The sequence below is a fragment of the Pteropus vampyrus genome, unplaced genomic scaffold, assembly GCF_000151845.1.
Source record: "Pteropus vampyrus isolate Shadow unplaced genomic scaffold, Pvam_2.0 Scaffold13, whole genome shotgun sequence".
Classification (NCBI taxonomy): Eukaryota; Metazoa; Chordata; class Mammalia; order Chiroptera; family Pteropodidae; genus Pteropus; species Pteropus vampyrus.
Window position 1 is genome coordinate 9,315,987 of NW_011888794.1, and position 15,051 is coordinate 9,331,037.

Here is a 15,051-nt window from a genome sequence, read left to right on the forward strand (position 1 = left end):
ATTTATGAAGAACCGATAGATTATTAACTCAATGTAAGGATAAGTATTACCTAATTGGTATCTCAGAAATTTTATTGAAAACTAAAAACTAGTAGATGAAGAAGTTATTATCTTATGAGTGCCTATTTCAACTAATATTAAAAATAAAATTCTCAGATTTCTAGTTCATATAGTTTTAAAAAATTATACTTATATATTTCCATTTATTGTAAAATTGAGAAATACACACAGATTTATGTTGGAGCTGAGATTTTTATGGGCACATACAACACTAGTAATAACATATTAAGAATGATAATAATTTGGACTTTAAACTCTTCTAAAAACAAAGTCAAAATATCTTAGTGGCTGATTATCTTTTTAACTGGGTTTACTTGCACTTTGTATTATTTTTAATATATGATAAAACAGAAAAAAGTTTTATGATTATGTACTCATGCTAATTTAAAGTAGAAATTAATCCTTCTGTCTTTTAAGAATCTTTATTTTAAAACAAGTATACAGGATACTCCTGGAGGCATGCAGTAAGAAAGGAAAATTCACTTTCTGCTCAGCCAACTCCAACCCCTATAGATAGAGATGTATATAAAGTTTATGCAAATGCTTGCATGTAACTAATCAAACTATGCTGTCTTGGAATAACATTGCAGGAAAATATCTTCAAAATTATAAACAAAGAAAAATATGTTTACACATTTTGTTACTGAAGTCATAACATGATCTTGGGAAGTATCCTATTGTCAAGAATCTCTTATATTACAGAAGTAGAAATAAAGGCAAACAATGAACAATGTTCCCAGTAAAGATATACTTTTCTTTTTACTTTTTCATTCTAAAATAGTGAATTTATTGTCTATACTACAATAATTTAGTCCTCTATGTCTCAATTTCATTTTATATGTTTATCATGTGTTTAATTCCCTTTTATTGAAAGACCATGCACATATATCAAAAAAGATTTTCTCTTTTATCATAAAGAATCTAAAGTCAACTCTAATGTGAATCTTTAAAATTGAACTGTAAAACACCGCATTCCTTTTAAAATTCTATTTTAGTAGATCTTATTCAGCTGGCTCAATATATTTTCTTCTGTGAAAGCATATTAAAATGACTTGTAGTAGTGCTATCAAAAAATCAGAAAACACAGATGTTCAAACAAACTGGAATTTCTCCCATTAGTGAGAAGTCCCCAGCCTCCTCCCCACTTCTCAGCAAAGCCTTCTGAAAACACCTGTTGAGAAGTTACCCTGAGACTTAAATAATTCTTGATAAGCTATGACGAGCAGTTACTTCTGACAATTAGTCATGATCTCTACTTGATTTTAGATTCTCATATTAACATATGAAATAATTCACATGGAAATTGTTCCTATGAATAATGCTTTTATAAATTTGTATAACAATCCATTTGCCTCACCTACCACAAAATCTGTGCTCCTATTTTTCAAAATGAGTTTTATAGCTTTAAAATGAATAAAATATTTCATTATAACAACATTGTATTATGAGTCACACTACTGAGGATATTTTAACCCCTAGTCTATTGTTTAAACACTTCATAGAATGATTTTAATTCAGCTAAGGAACTTGAAATAAAATCTTTTGAAAACTTGAAATAAAATCTCTTCTCACAAACCAGTCTTCTTGAAATAAAATCTCTTCTCACACACCAGCTTACATGATGGTTCTGCATCCATATTCAATACAAATACCCTTATATCCAAGAGTATATAGATCTTAATCTTAAAATTTTAGGAGGTCTTAAGACTCACACAAAATCTTTTGATACTTAAACAAATCTTAATTTGAGCTGTAACATTAGATTTATAAATTCTGTAGTTTCTAAGGTTGATATCACCACTCTTTACCAGTGTATTTCAAACCATTATGAAACTCTTTTCATTCCATTAATAGAAATACACTGTGCACCTTCTAAACAGCACAAAAGATGCTGGAAAAGAAAGATAAACCAGATCTAGTAGCTACTAGTCCAAGTGCACTCTGATGTATTAAAATTCTTCCTTCAGAAGTACACATGAGATTAACAGTGTTTCCTCAGCAGGCTGTGTTAAATACGCCCACCAATAAATGCACTTGAAACAAGATTATGGGAAATCTAAGTACTGTTAATTTAAGCATGTCAGTTGAGCAAAGTGTTTGTAGGACACTAGCTTAAAAAGAAAGAAAAAAGAAAGGTCACTTAGTCAATGTTCTCCATAATAGGTATTGAGAAAAACCTGATACATTTCAAAGAAAATTAACATAAGAGGAATTTACAAAGCATCCTGTATAAGATAGTAAAAGCTCAGTAGTAAAAAAAGGAGGACCTGTTTTAACAGTTTATATTGAAGATATTTCCAGGGCAGGAGCAATATGGGAAATTGAGCCACTTTGGAAAAAAATTCAAGGACTTAATTTGTTTTTCTGTGTCTTTATGGTATAGAATAAGATTCTAGGAAAAAAAAAAAAAGAATGGGAAGGAAGTCTGTCCTTTGTTTTCTGTTTAAAAATTCTGCGTGTGTGTGTGTTTGTGTGTGTGTGTGTGTGTGTGTGTGTGATTTGCTTTAGCTCAAATTTTACTGCTAATGAGAGGAATTATTATCATCGTTATCACCATCAGCATCACCATCACCATCATCACCATCATACATCTGTCAAACAATGACTAGCTTTAAGAACAGCATGGTGTAGATACAGTATGGGCACACCTGTCCCTCAAAACCTTCTAGATACTTCCATCCAGGACTGTTCCTCAGTAATCTGAGCAAGAAATCAGGCTTGCTGAGAATTCTACTGCACCAACTTCATTTCTACTAGGACCCTAAATAAGAATTTAACTGATAGTAATTGAAGTAGATTATATATTCTATATCTTTGTAATTGTCAATGGTATATTACATATACTTATTTGTAAAGTATACTTATTTGTAATAGTAAAGATCTATAAATGTATACTCTAATAGATCTCCTTCTAAAAAGATGATCACAAATACCAATTTTACACAGTCACAGAAAGACTTTCGCAGAACCACAATTGTTTTAAGGGAGGAACTTCCTGTTCAGTTTTATATGGACTTCAGAAAAAAATCATGATTACTAGTATATAGTAAACACTGTAAAAGTGGGATTTAATACTACTACAAAGTATCAATTGTAGTAGTATTAAATCCCACTTTTACAAGTACAAAAGTCTGTTTTACAAGGACATTATAAGAAAATGTTTTGCTAAGTTTTAATGTTTGTTACACTTATCTCAGAAAAGATAAGATTATGACATTTTACAACTCCATTTTAATAATAAAAACATTACTGTGTCAAGTGTTAGTAAAAGGTATTTGCTTTTCAAAGCATAAAATAATGAACAAATTATTTTCATTTACCCCAAGCTAATGTTCCTCTCAAAGTGTCACTTTTAGTTAAACTCAATTTTGAATTTCAAGTTCTATTCACCCAGAGTAATTTGTAGCAACATGCATTCATAAGAAGCAAGAATTAAGTTTTTCTGTTACACGACTCAATAGTGAATAAAAAAAGAAAAAAAAAAACAGGCAGTGACTAGACACAGCACAAGTCACCTGCTGTTGTTAGAATCTATGTGCATACTGGGTCAGTTAATTTTTTCACGTATTAACTCGGGATGATGCTATCTAATATATATTAAACATCACTTAGGTGTACTGAAAATACAGAATATACAAACTAAATGCATCTTGGAATTCTTTTTTGGCACAAGTGTCTTTAACGCAACTTTGTCTCCTGTTTTCCACAACCCAAAATGAGTGTGTGACCCTCTGGTGAACTTTGTTCATTCCTCAATGACTCCAAGAAACAGAACAGAAAAACCACAGGACAAAATAAATTTAAGCTTTTCACAGAGTTACTTATCATCATCCAGAGTCTACATTTATTCAAACTTTTGAAAGATCTTGAGAGCATAAGTCACATTTTCAAAGCTTAAGCTGCACTTAATGAATTATGCTGCAGTTTTAGCTAAACAATAAATGAGTTCTGTGTCCTTTAAAATACTTTTTAAATATAAAACTGACTTTTTGGGGGGTGAAAACTTAGTTCAAATTGATTCAGGCTCTGGAATTCTAACTGGTTGCTATGTTGTACTTCAAGTAGTTAACTTCTCAACATTTGGGTACACATTTCTTTCATTTGGCATCAAATTTCTAATGGAATTAAAGATTTTTTAAGTGAATTAAGTAAAACAAGTTTTTTTTCTACTCTGGGGATCCTTTGTTATGGAAAGAAATGTGACCAACAAATAAAAATAAAGTAAAAATAAACTATTAATACTGAACACTTAACATTTTAAACCTATAAAAATAAACTTTAAAAATGCAACAAAAGCAAGACATTTACATCTTGAAGATTTTAGACTATTTACATGGGAGGGGTTATGTGCAGAATAAGTTGTATACACAGTGGCAAAGTGTAAACCGTTTTCTTTAAAAAATAATAATAATAATAATTCCCCTCTCACTGCTGCTGGCAATGTGGCTTGTCCTGTACCAAAGGTTTCAGGACAGCTCCAAAATCAGCAATAAATTGAAGTCCCAGTTAGGTTAAAAGTCTCCTACCTGAATTATGGACATCCGAGTGGCAGGGGTCTCGCTCGCATTAGTCCCTTGTCCGGTGAAGCTGGTGTGGCAGCCCGCGTGGCCCTGAGGAACAGTCAGGTTGTTGGAGGCCGGTTTGAGATACATCACCTCCGACCGGGGCGAGCTGAGGGGCAGGCGGGTCTGGTAGTCAAAGTACATGGGGGAGGTGGCCAGGGAGGGGCTGCTCACCACGTTCATGACGTTCATGGCGTTCCTCTCCTCCACTTCGCTCTGCACCAGCATGATATCATTTTTGTTGATCTTCTTCTTCTTGCCCTTGCCCCCGCCCAGCTGCGGGTGGCTGTACTCGGCGATGCGGCAGTTGTAAGTGCGGATTTCCTTGTTCTCGCGCTTGCACTTGACCGCGATGGTGATCATGGCCGCTAGGAGAATGATGGAGATGGTGCTCAGAGTCACGATGAGCGGCAGCGACATGTCCCAGTGGTGCTGCTCGCCGTTCACCCGGGGAACCCCCTCGGGCAAGGAGCCGCTCACCGAGCGGATGATGAGCTTGGCCACCGCGGACAGGGTGGGCTTGCCGTGGTCAGTCACCTTCACTACCAGCTCCACCACTGGCGTCACGTCCTCCCAGAAGGGGTGCAGCGTGCGGATCTCGCCGCTGGACGGGTCGATTTCAAACAGGTGGTCGTCATTACCATCTACGATCTCGTAGGTGAGGCGCCCGCTCTCGCCGAAGTCGCTGTCAAGGGCGCGCACGGTGCTCACCAGGTAGCCCAGGCCCGCGTTGCGCGGCACCTGCAGCTCAGCGGTGTCGTTCTGCAGCGTGGGCAGCACGATCACCGGTGCGTTGTCATTCACGTCTAGCACTGTCACCCTCACAGTGGCGTTGCTCTCCAAGTGCGCGGGCGCCCCCGAGTCCTTAGCAAGCACCTTGAACTCAAAAGCCTTGGTCTGCTCGTAGTTAAAGGAGCGCAGGGCGTAGATGGCTCCGTTGGTGGGGTTCACAGACACATAGGTGTAGATGGACACGTCGCCGATGTGCGAGGGCAGGATGGAGTAGGACACTGTGCCGTTCTGGCCGAGGTCGGGGTCCTGGGCGAGCACGGAGCCCAAGTACTCTCCTGGGATGTTGTTCTCGTGCACCTGCAGCACGTAGAGTCCCTTGGTGAAACGAGGAGGGTTGTCGTTCTCGTCCAGGATCTTGACAGCGAAGGACTTGGTGGAGTTGAGTGGAGGCGATCCCCCGTCCCGCGCCACGATTGTCACATTATACTCGTCCTGTGTCTCCCGGTCCAGCGGGCGGTCAGTCACCACCGTGTAGAAGTTGTCGTAGTTTTCCTCAAGCTTGAAGGGCACAGAACCTCCCGACCCGCCCAGGCCTCCGCCGCCTGCCGTGCCCCCTCCGCCCAGGACCCGGCACTGCAGCTGCCCGTTCTTGCCCGAGTCGCGGTCAGTGACCCGCACCAAGGCGATGACGGTGCCTGGCGGGGCGGCCTCGCTCAGCGCCCCCTGGCGCACAGAGACGAAACCGATGGACGGCGCGTTGTCGTTGCGGTCGATGAGCTTGACAGTGACCTTGCAGTGGGCCGGGATGGGGTTGGGACCCAGGTCTCGGGCCTGCACGTCGATCTCCAGCATCCCATTCTCCTCATAGTCCAGGTTGCCCTTGACACGGATCAGGCCGGTCTTGGGGTCGATGGAGAACAGCTCCCGCACGCGGTCGGGCACATAGCTGCTGAAGGAATAGAGCACTTCTCCATTTGGACCCTCGTCGGCGTCGGTGGCGTTCAGATCAATGACCACGGTGCCCAGTGGGGCGTTTTCGGGTAGTTCTACCAGGTAGGAGGGCTCCTCGAAGACTGGGCTGTTGTCGTTCGAGTCAATCACCTTCACGTTGATCTGCACCGTGGCTGAGCGCGGCGGCTCGCCGCCATCCAGGGCCGTCAGCACGAGCGTGTGGTGGTTCTGCTGCTCGCGGTCCAGCGCCTTCTGGATAACCAGCTCTGGGAACTTGGTGCCGTCGCCGCGGGACTTGACGTCCAGCGCGAAGAGGCCGTGGTCGTCGCGCGTGAGCAGATAGGTGCGGAGCCCGTTCTCGCCGGCGTCGGGGTCATGTGCACTGGTGAGGGGGAAGCGGGTGCCGGGGGCCGCGTTCTCGGAGATGTCCATCTCGATCTGGTCCGAGGGAAAGGAGGGCGCATTGTCGTTGATGTCCTGGATCTCCACCTTGATCATGCAGATCTCTTTGTCGTTGGCGAACACCTCGAGGGATAGCTGGCACTTGGCATTGTGGCGGCACAGGGACTCGCGGTCGATGCGCTGCTTGGTGTAGAGGAGCCCGCTGTCGACGTCCACGTCCAGCAGGTGCGGCGCGGAGTTCTCCAGCACCCGGTAGCTACCCGACTTGCCGCGCCCGCCGCCGCCGCCGCCGCCGCGCTCTGCGGGCGGAAGCCCTGGCTGCAGTCGAGCATCCTTGCCAATGTTGCCGATCACCGTGCCGGCCCCTTGCTCCTCCGGCACCGAGTAGTTGAGGTTTTTGAGCGTCAGGGCAGGAGCCCATAGCAGGAAACAGCAACAGATGGAAAGGTACATCCCAGACCGGTGGGGTGGGGGCAGGAGCAGCCGGACTGGAGGGGTGAGTGGATGGGTGCGCGCCAGCCTGGAGCCCCGGCGCAGCGTGCGCGCGCGACGCCAGCCGCAAGTCTGTGGGTCCTTCCTTCTCTCCGCTCCCGGGCTGCGGCACCCGGCGGTCTGTCCTTATTCCGCTCAAGTTGCCGAACCTGTTGATCTACAGCATCCGCACTGGGCGAGAAGCAGCGGCGCAGCAGAGCTGCAGGGTCACGGAGCAAGGCGGCGGCTCCCAGCAGCTGGGGGAGAGCCCGGGGCTTTGTCTCCACCACCCGGACTCCGGGCGACTCAAACTTGAGCGATGGTGCCGGCGATAAGAAGTCAATCGAGTCTGGGAGGGATGATAATGAGCTAAGAATCCGTAGGTTTTCCTCGCTCCCACTAGGGCGCTGCGAATCCACTCCCGCCCGTAGCCGCCGAAATACTCTTCACATGGGGTGGGGGAGGGAGCGGGGAGGTGTGTCTCCAGGCAGATCGGAAAGTGAAATCCTTACTTGTTTCTTGTCTCCTGGGGAAGAGGAGCAAAGATGAGAGTCAGATATATTTTGAAGCTTCCCCTGAGCCCCGTGAAATGACTGCTTGCTTCGCGGGCTGGTCTGTTTTCAGGCGGTGTTTTGCTGCATTTAGAGATCTAATCTAGCATTGCTGGCTGAGGCAGCGGCGGCAGCGGACTGCATCTCCCAGCCAAGCGTATTTCTCTCTCTCTCTCTCTTTCTCTCTCTCTCTCCTTTCCGAGCAGCCAGAGGGAGGGGAGGAAATGCAGCGCAAAGAACTAGTGTCCGGATTTGTAGTTTCCACCCTCCACCAAGCTCCTCCCTCTCTTCCTCGGGAAAGGCTCTCCCCGAAGTCAGAAAAGCCACAGCCTGATCAGCGTTTGCGGTCGGAGTCTATTGGGAAGGGGGGAATGGATCAACGTATCTCCGCTTCTGTTCAGAGAACACGCACGTTTTTTTTTTTTCCTTTTTCCCCGCTACACCAAGCCAGTAGCCGCCGCTACCATCCCATTCTCTTCCCCCGAGCAAGGACTTCTCTCCATGCAGTTTAATTCCAGTTTGCTTTGCTTCCCAGACGAAAGGAAATCAACAGGCAACTCATGGCTTGGTGTGCAGATCTGAAGGGGGAGGGGGAGGCAGATTACGGGAGGGGGAGCCACCTCCCAGTCCTCGCACACACACACTCCCTGTCTCTCGCTAGAAGGGAAACAGTCTGCATTCACAGGGCTGAGCTGTCAAGTGCCTCTCTTTTCTTTCTATTCAGCATCTCCTTCCAATGGCCCTGTCTCCCAGTCCTCTTCATCTAGGAAGGAAAAATTGGCGAGGAATAAAAGTGGAGAATATTTGAAGCGAATAAAGTGCGGGTTTTTTTTTCCTTCAATTTTGTTTGTTTGTTTGTTTGTTTTGATCTTTATAAGTAGGAGTGGGCTGGATGAAAGCAGCACATCAAGGTTTGGCGTGATGCATTCTGCAGTCTCGCTCTCGCAGTCTCTAGGGTGGGCAGGGGGTGAGGAGCTGCGGCCGCGACGGTCCAGCCAGAGGCTCCCAATCCCCGGGGTGCCACCGCTGAGGGGACGTTAGGCTCAGCTCTGTCTACACATCATTTCGGGTTTCTCGAGGCGCCTGGACACACGGGGATGACACATCCAGAAATGCAGGTGTTCGGATCTGCCGGATGAGTCAGAGGCAGCGGAACGAATCGTATTCACTCTCGCCTCACGGTCCTCCCTTCCCAGGCGTTAGTTGCGGCTTCTCCCTAACGCTTTCTCTGACTCACTCTACAGAGAGAAAAGCCAGATTCATGTTTTGGAGGAAAAAGAAGAAGCGAGAGAAAGGAAGGGAGGGAAGGAGGAAGGTGAAGGCGAATCCACCAGCACTTTTACTCTACCTCTTTCTGCTGGAGTCCGAGGCTCGGGAAAGCAAGGCGTCTGTTCTGCTAGGTGTATTTATTTATTTATTAGGAAAAAAAAAAAGCTGTCCTTTTGGTTAGGCGTGAGGAAACCCCAAATCTTTCAGAGTCTTGAAAAAAAAAAAAAAAAAAGCAGGAGATTCCAGTGAGTGTTCGCAGCTTAGCGCCACATCACAGTCCACGATTTTCCTCGCGACGTTCCTTATTCACAAAGTCCAGCGCCGGTGTGCACCGTCAATCGTGCAGTCCGTTGTGGAGGTTTTTTTTTTTTTTCCCCCCCTCGTTTCTGTCACGGGTGGTCTCTTTCAATCTGGTGCCAATCAGGATCAGCTCGCCGCCTGCGAAAGGCGTGCGGATTTCAAAGCAAATAGATCCATCTCCGCGAGCAAAGCGTCGAAGGAGATGAAAGGCGAAAATTCAACAGTTGGAGTCGCGTCTCCCCGGCCGCCCTCCACCGCTGCCGCATCCGCGGGGCTCGCAGTCCCCGCACTCCCCTCAGCGCCTCTTGCTGACTGACTCTATTCACCTCACGCCGCCGCTTAAACATTGATACTGATTCCCTGCCAGCCAATCCGCGTGAGGAGCAGGGCCCCGCCTCCTCCGCCTGCGCCCAATCGAAGGCGGAGAAGAGCCTGGCGGGGGCGGAGCCAGGAGCCCCCGCGCCTCAGAGTCATTGATTAGATCAGTTGGATGGGAGACCTTCGCGGCTGGCAGTCGTGGCGGCTCCCCCGGCCTTGCTGCGGGGTCTCCCGAGTCTTAGACTACTGGGAGAAGCTCCCGCACTGTCTCTCTTTTGAAAGGAGGTAATTAAATGAAAAAAAAAAAAAGTTTGACAGCGATTTAATTTTTTTTTTGTCCGATGTACACAGGAACCGGAATCGCAGCTTGCTTGCAGAATAAGGTAGCTGCTGTCTTTCTGATGGGTTCCTGATGGGTTTCTGTACACACACACACATACACACACACACGCACAGACACGCACGCATGCACGCACCATACACACACCCATACCAGGGAAGACGCAAATTGCTGGCTTCGCGTGGACCTGCCAGAATGAGGTGCAGAGTAGTGTGTGTGTGTGTGTGTGTGTGTGTGTGTGTGTGTGTGTCTGTGTGTGTGTGTGCGCGCGCGCGCACGCGTGTGTGGCTGGGGGGTGTGATATGTATTTCAGCGAGTGTGTGTGAATGCACTGGCGCTCGCGCGCCCGCTTCTGCCCACGCTGGTGCAAACACACCGCGAGCAACAGCAATCAATATGTAACTTTCTCTATCCTCAGAGAAAAATCAGCTGTCCCCAGGCGCCCATGCAAGGAAAGTCGCTTGATTATGAAAGTGTTTCAGAAGAAAAGTAGAATCCCGGTGAAAGAGAGGCTGTGTCTCCCCAGAGGGAAAGTACCTCTCCTTTAAGGAGAAAGGCTCGCTGTCAATTCAAGCTTCTGTAGCTTGTTAAAACTCAAATCTGAGTAAATAATATTTAGGGCTCTACCCTTTCAGTCTTTTCATTCACCTGCATCTCATATTCAAGGTAAAGCGGACACCCACACAACCACGCGCCGTAGATTTGGTGTTTTGTTCACTTCGAGCTTGTTATTAAAGTTCCTTGCGGCAATTTGAATTTTATCTCCTTAAACCAAATAAGTGTTGATAACCAGGTTTGCCAAAGCACTTATGCATAGAGGCTGAATCCTGAACGTGAAGGCAGATCAGTAGGACATCCGTTAAGATTCATGTTTTGTAAATAACCACCACCATCGCTACTTCTCCCCACACACACAGGCAGGGAGGGCAGGAGAGAGGAGGGGGCGGGGAGGGGAGAGAGAGAGAGAGAGAGAGAGAGAGAGAGAGAGAGAGAGAGAGAGAAACTTCTGTCGATTCATTTACTTCTCCAACATCAGTTACTTATCTCACAGATTCTTTTTTTTAAAAAAACTATTCCACAAACTTCCACACGTGAGGACTGGTTTCTTGTGATTTAGCCGTTTGGGGAAAGAGTTAAGAAAAAAAAAAATTGAAGTATTGAAATAGAAAAGGTGAGTGTTTTGATTGCTAGAATATTGATCGCAATTCATAAATACTAAAGTTAAGTTGCCATTTATAAATTGTGAATGACTAACATACAAATCTGTAACATGAATCATTCAGGATTCAAAGAAAATCAAATCCAGACCAATTACAAGAAAGTTCTGATGATTATTTTTGGGATAACTGCTTAAAATTCAGGTTTAAAAAAAAAAGTTATTTATTTCCCAGTGGATTCAATGATGTAACCAATAGTTTGAATTTGCAGTCAGATCTGACCCCAAATTCACCACTCTTTTAAGACTCTATCTTGAACAGTTGATGAATTCAAAGAGGGGCTCTTTACAGTCAGATCTTCAAATCCTAAAATGGCTTTGCATATTCTCTAAAAGATGGTTTGTCATGCACATATCTTTACTAAACAAGGGAGTTAGAGCTTCATAGAAATCTGGATTATTTTGCTCTATGGGTGCCTAACCATGCTGCCTAGTACCTCTGTCTCAAAGTGTGTACCTTGGCAAGTGAAGTTTTGAGGCTTTAAAAGCAGCAGCTAACTTAAAGAAAGAGTAGTGATTACAAACTCATTTATTAATCCTTACTCTTAGGAGAAATCTATGGGTTTTTTTGCTTTGCATGCTAATTCAAGGGAAGTCAGAAAATATCTTTATTTGAGGTTTATGATAAGGCAAATACAAGAGAATGAAAAAATTCCAAAAAAAGTAGCATGGTTTATTGATTAGCCTTAATTAGATGTGCTATTATGCAAATGAGGGGAGAAACACAGTGTCTGAGACCAGTGGTAGGAAATACATCCTCATAGACATCAATTTGTTCACCACCCCGCCGGAGTGATTATGTCATACCTCCCCCTAGTGTATAAAGAGAGAACTACCACGGTTATGGTGAATACCACAGGGTATCTGCCAAAGGGAGCGAAATAGAACTATATCGGAAGACTTACTTATACTTTATTTGTATTATTCAGTTCTGTTGTTAAAGACTAATTTGTATTATTGAGTTCTGTTGTTAAAGACTAATACGTACACAAAATAATAAATTTTCATTTTATATCTCACCCTTATTTCATTTTTAAAGGAAATGTAATTAACTGATACTTCTAATTGTTTGGCTTCTCTTTAAACAAACACAAATTTTAAAACTATAATCACTCCTATTTTGTAACCATCTCATAAATTCTGTCTTTTTCCCTCAAATATTTTTTCTGTTTACAATATAGTTATCGAAAGATTTCTTTTAGACTGTTTAAAATATTGAGCTCAATTATTTAAAAAAGAGATGCTATAAATATGGTAAAACATTTCAAAAATCCTATTAGGTTTTGCACTGTAGTAGGCTGTGAGCATGTGAGATCTAGTTAAGGGATATAGAAGAACATAGTTTTATGCTTAACTGACAATACCTACAATCTCACATTTCTCAAAAAGAGACTGATTTATAATCATGATTTCTAATTATAAATGATAGTCTTAACCTTAAACCAAAATTGTATTCTTCCTTTTTTATTCGCACAGATACTGAATATCCAAAGATTTTGTGTGAATTAATCAAAATATATAAGTATGCACACTCATTGAGAATATGTACTTGGAAAGACATATAAATATAACGTTAATTAATAAGATTATGCTTGTCTAAATAAGTTTAAAACAAATTGTTATATTGGAATAGTTTTAAGCAAGGAAGTATTGCTGTTTATTTTTATAGACTGATAAAGATTGATTAAAATTGCTACATTAAATCAATAATTAAATTATTATTATTAAGAAATAATCTTAAAGATGCTTTTTAATAAAATGTTATGTTATCGAGGTTATTTTATTTAGTCTCTGGGAGACTCTAAAATTCATATTTAGTAGTTGTAGTCATAGTTCTGAGCGTGTATGCATGCAGCCATAATGGCAGCAGTTATAATATTTTTCAAAAATTTGCCCTGCTTGCTATATTCTTGAGTTCAATAAAATAGTGTTCTTAAGAGTAATTTTTGATGCTCTTTTCAACACAGCCACTGTTTATGTAAATAACAATTTTTTCCACTATTTCTCCATCATTTTGACCAATATTTTACTACCTTGTTTCATATATTTTTATTTGTTAACAGAAAATTTTCAAAGATAAATTTAATAACTAAACTGTTTTAGATGTAACAAGTATCAAAACTTTCCATATCTTATTTAAATCCTCAGGTGAATGATAGTTATTTCACTCACAGCTAGTTCTCCTAGTTTTCATTGTCTTTTAGAGAAATTTGTAGCTCCTCTCTAACACATGGCTACCGGCCATTTGCAGACATTTAATCAAAACTCTCCCTTTTAACAAATGACAAATTCACACTACTAATAGGACAATCACTAAAGCATATCTTTATCCTTTGTGATAAATATGAATTATAATGAAGCTACCCAAATTAACTCTAATTTTAATGTGTCAGGGGAAATGTTTTATAATTTTAAAAGTTTTTGATAAAATCTCTCCTACATAACAATAAAATAAGAAAAAGCGAAAAATATCTCCAATGTAAATAGTATTTTAACTGAATATTTTTTCTAATTTTTACTAAAATTTTTAAATATTGTTCTTAGGAAAATATTTGTCAAGAAACAATATATTTTAATTTCTTCTATATTTATGTATATGCTATTTACTATATGATAACATATATATATATGTCTCCTCCCACACGGAAGAAGTGTATACCCAATGAACAGTAAAAAAATCAAAGTTACAAGATCACAAAAATTTTCAAGTTCTACTAATTTGAAGTTCACACAATAAATGAACTAAATTTCTAACTAGTGTTTATGTATTTTACATAGATTCCTAAGACTGTAAGTCAGAGGAAATACTCATACATTAGTTGTTAATAATCAGTTTTTGAACCGTGAAACATATTTCAGGATATTTATTTTAAAGTTTTGAGATTTAAATTTAAAAGTTAATTTAAGATATGTGTATTTAAGTTTTACAATTGAAGTTTATGTGGTTTAAATAAATCTTGTGTGTGTGCATGTATGTGTGTATACTTGGGTGTGGAGTACTTGAGAGACCAAATAGAAACAAATTGTCAGAGCAAAAATAAATCTGTTTCATTATATCTAATGTATTAGCATATATTAAAAAGAGGAGTTGGACTGCATTGTGCAAAATGTAATTATGAGAAAAATTATCTTGAGTTTTATAAATTCCAAATGGCATATTTTTACCGTCTTCTGACTTAGCCAGAAATAAAAGAGTTCAATTAATTTTGAAACCTCAACTCTTCTGCCCCATAAGAAGTTACATGCTAGCTCCCCCCTGTGGTCACTTTGACAATAAAGACAGACATTCAGGCATTTGTTTTGGAAATTTCCTTCCTTGACAGGTTTGTTCAATCTTGTATCCTACTGTTTAAAGCAAATAAAAAGTTTATGAATGAAATAGTTAATTTATAGATGTGACTGCTGGATCGTTAAAATAAAGTGGCTGAAGCTGGAAACCAAAGTAATAAGTAGTTCATGCTTGGTGCAGCAACTCCATGATTTCTTGGAGTAAGAATGTTAGGACAGTTCTGAAGCTGAGAAACTAGCCCTTGGAGGGAACCTGGGAAATGTGATTCAGTAGGTGGCACTCTTTCCTCAGAGTCAGTTTTGCTATGTTGACCTGAAATGATGTTTCAAAAAGATATGTCACCGGAGGCCCTGCCTTTCAGGTGAGACAGAACCCAAAAGCTTATAATCGCATGTGGTTATGACGGGTCACACATTTCTTTCCATTATTCTGAGGCATTTAAACATCCTGATATCCAACTATCACATAGAGATCAATAAGAAGAATATACAGGAAGTACACTGAGCTCTTCAGAAAGCAAATAAGTGCTCTACAAATCCTCTGCATTTTAATTATCAGCATAATCATTAACCCTCCCAAGTCTCAGCAAC

At 41.9% G+C, this 15,051-nt stretch overlaps 1 protein-coding gene across 5 annotated transcripts in view; it reads right to left on the reverse strand.

Annotated features, from left to right (window-relative positions):
* Positions 1–9,626, reverse strand: part of PCDH17 (protocadherin 17) — a 96,668-nt gene extending 87,042 nt beyond the window's left edge. For 3 of the 5 annotated variants that reach the window (XM_011381053.2, XM_011381040.2, XM_023525162.1), the window contains exon 1: positions 4,587–9,626. In XM_011381053.2, coding sequence (XP_011379355.1) covers positions 4,587–7,160 — 2,574 coding nt within the window. In that variant the 5' untranslated portion in view covers positions 7,161–9,626. The remainder of the gene's footprint in view (positions 1–4,586) is intronic. The other 2 variants (XM_023525151.1, XM_011381046.2) reach the window with 2 other exon arrangements.
* Between the last annotated feature and the right edge of the window lie 5,425 nt (positions 9,627–15,051).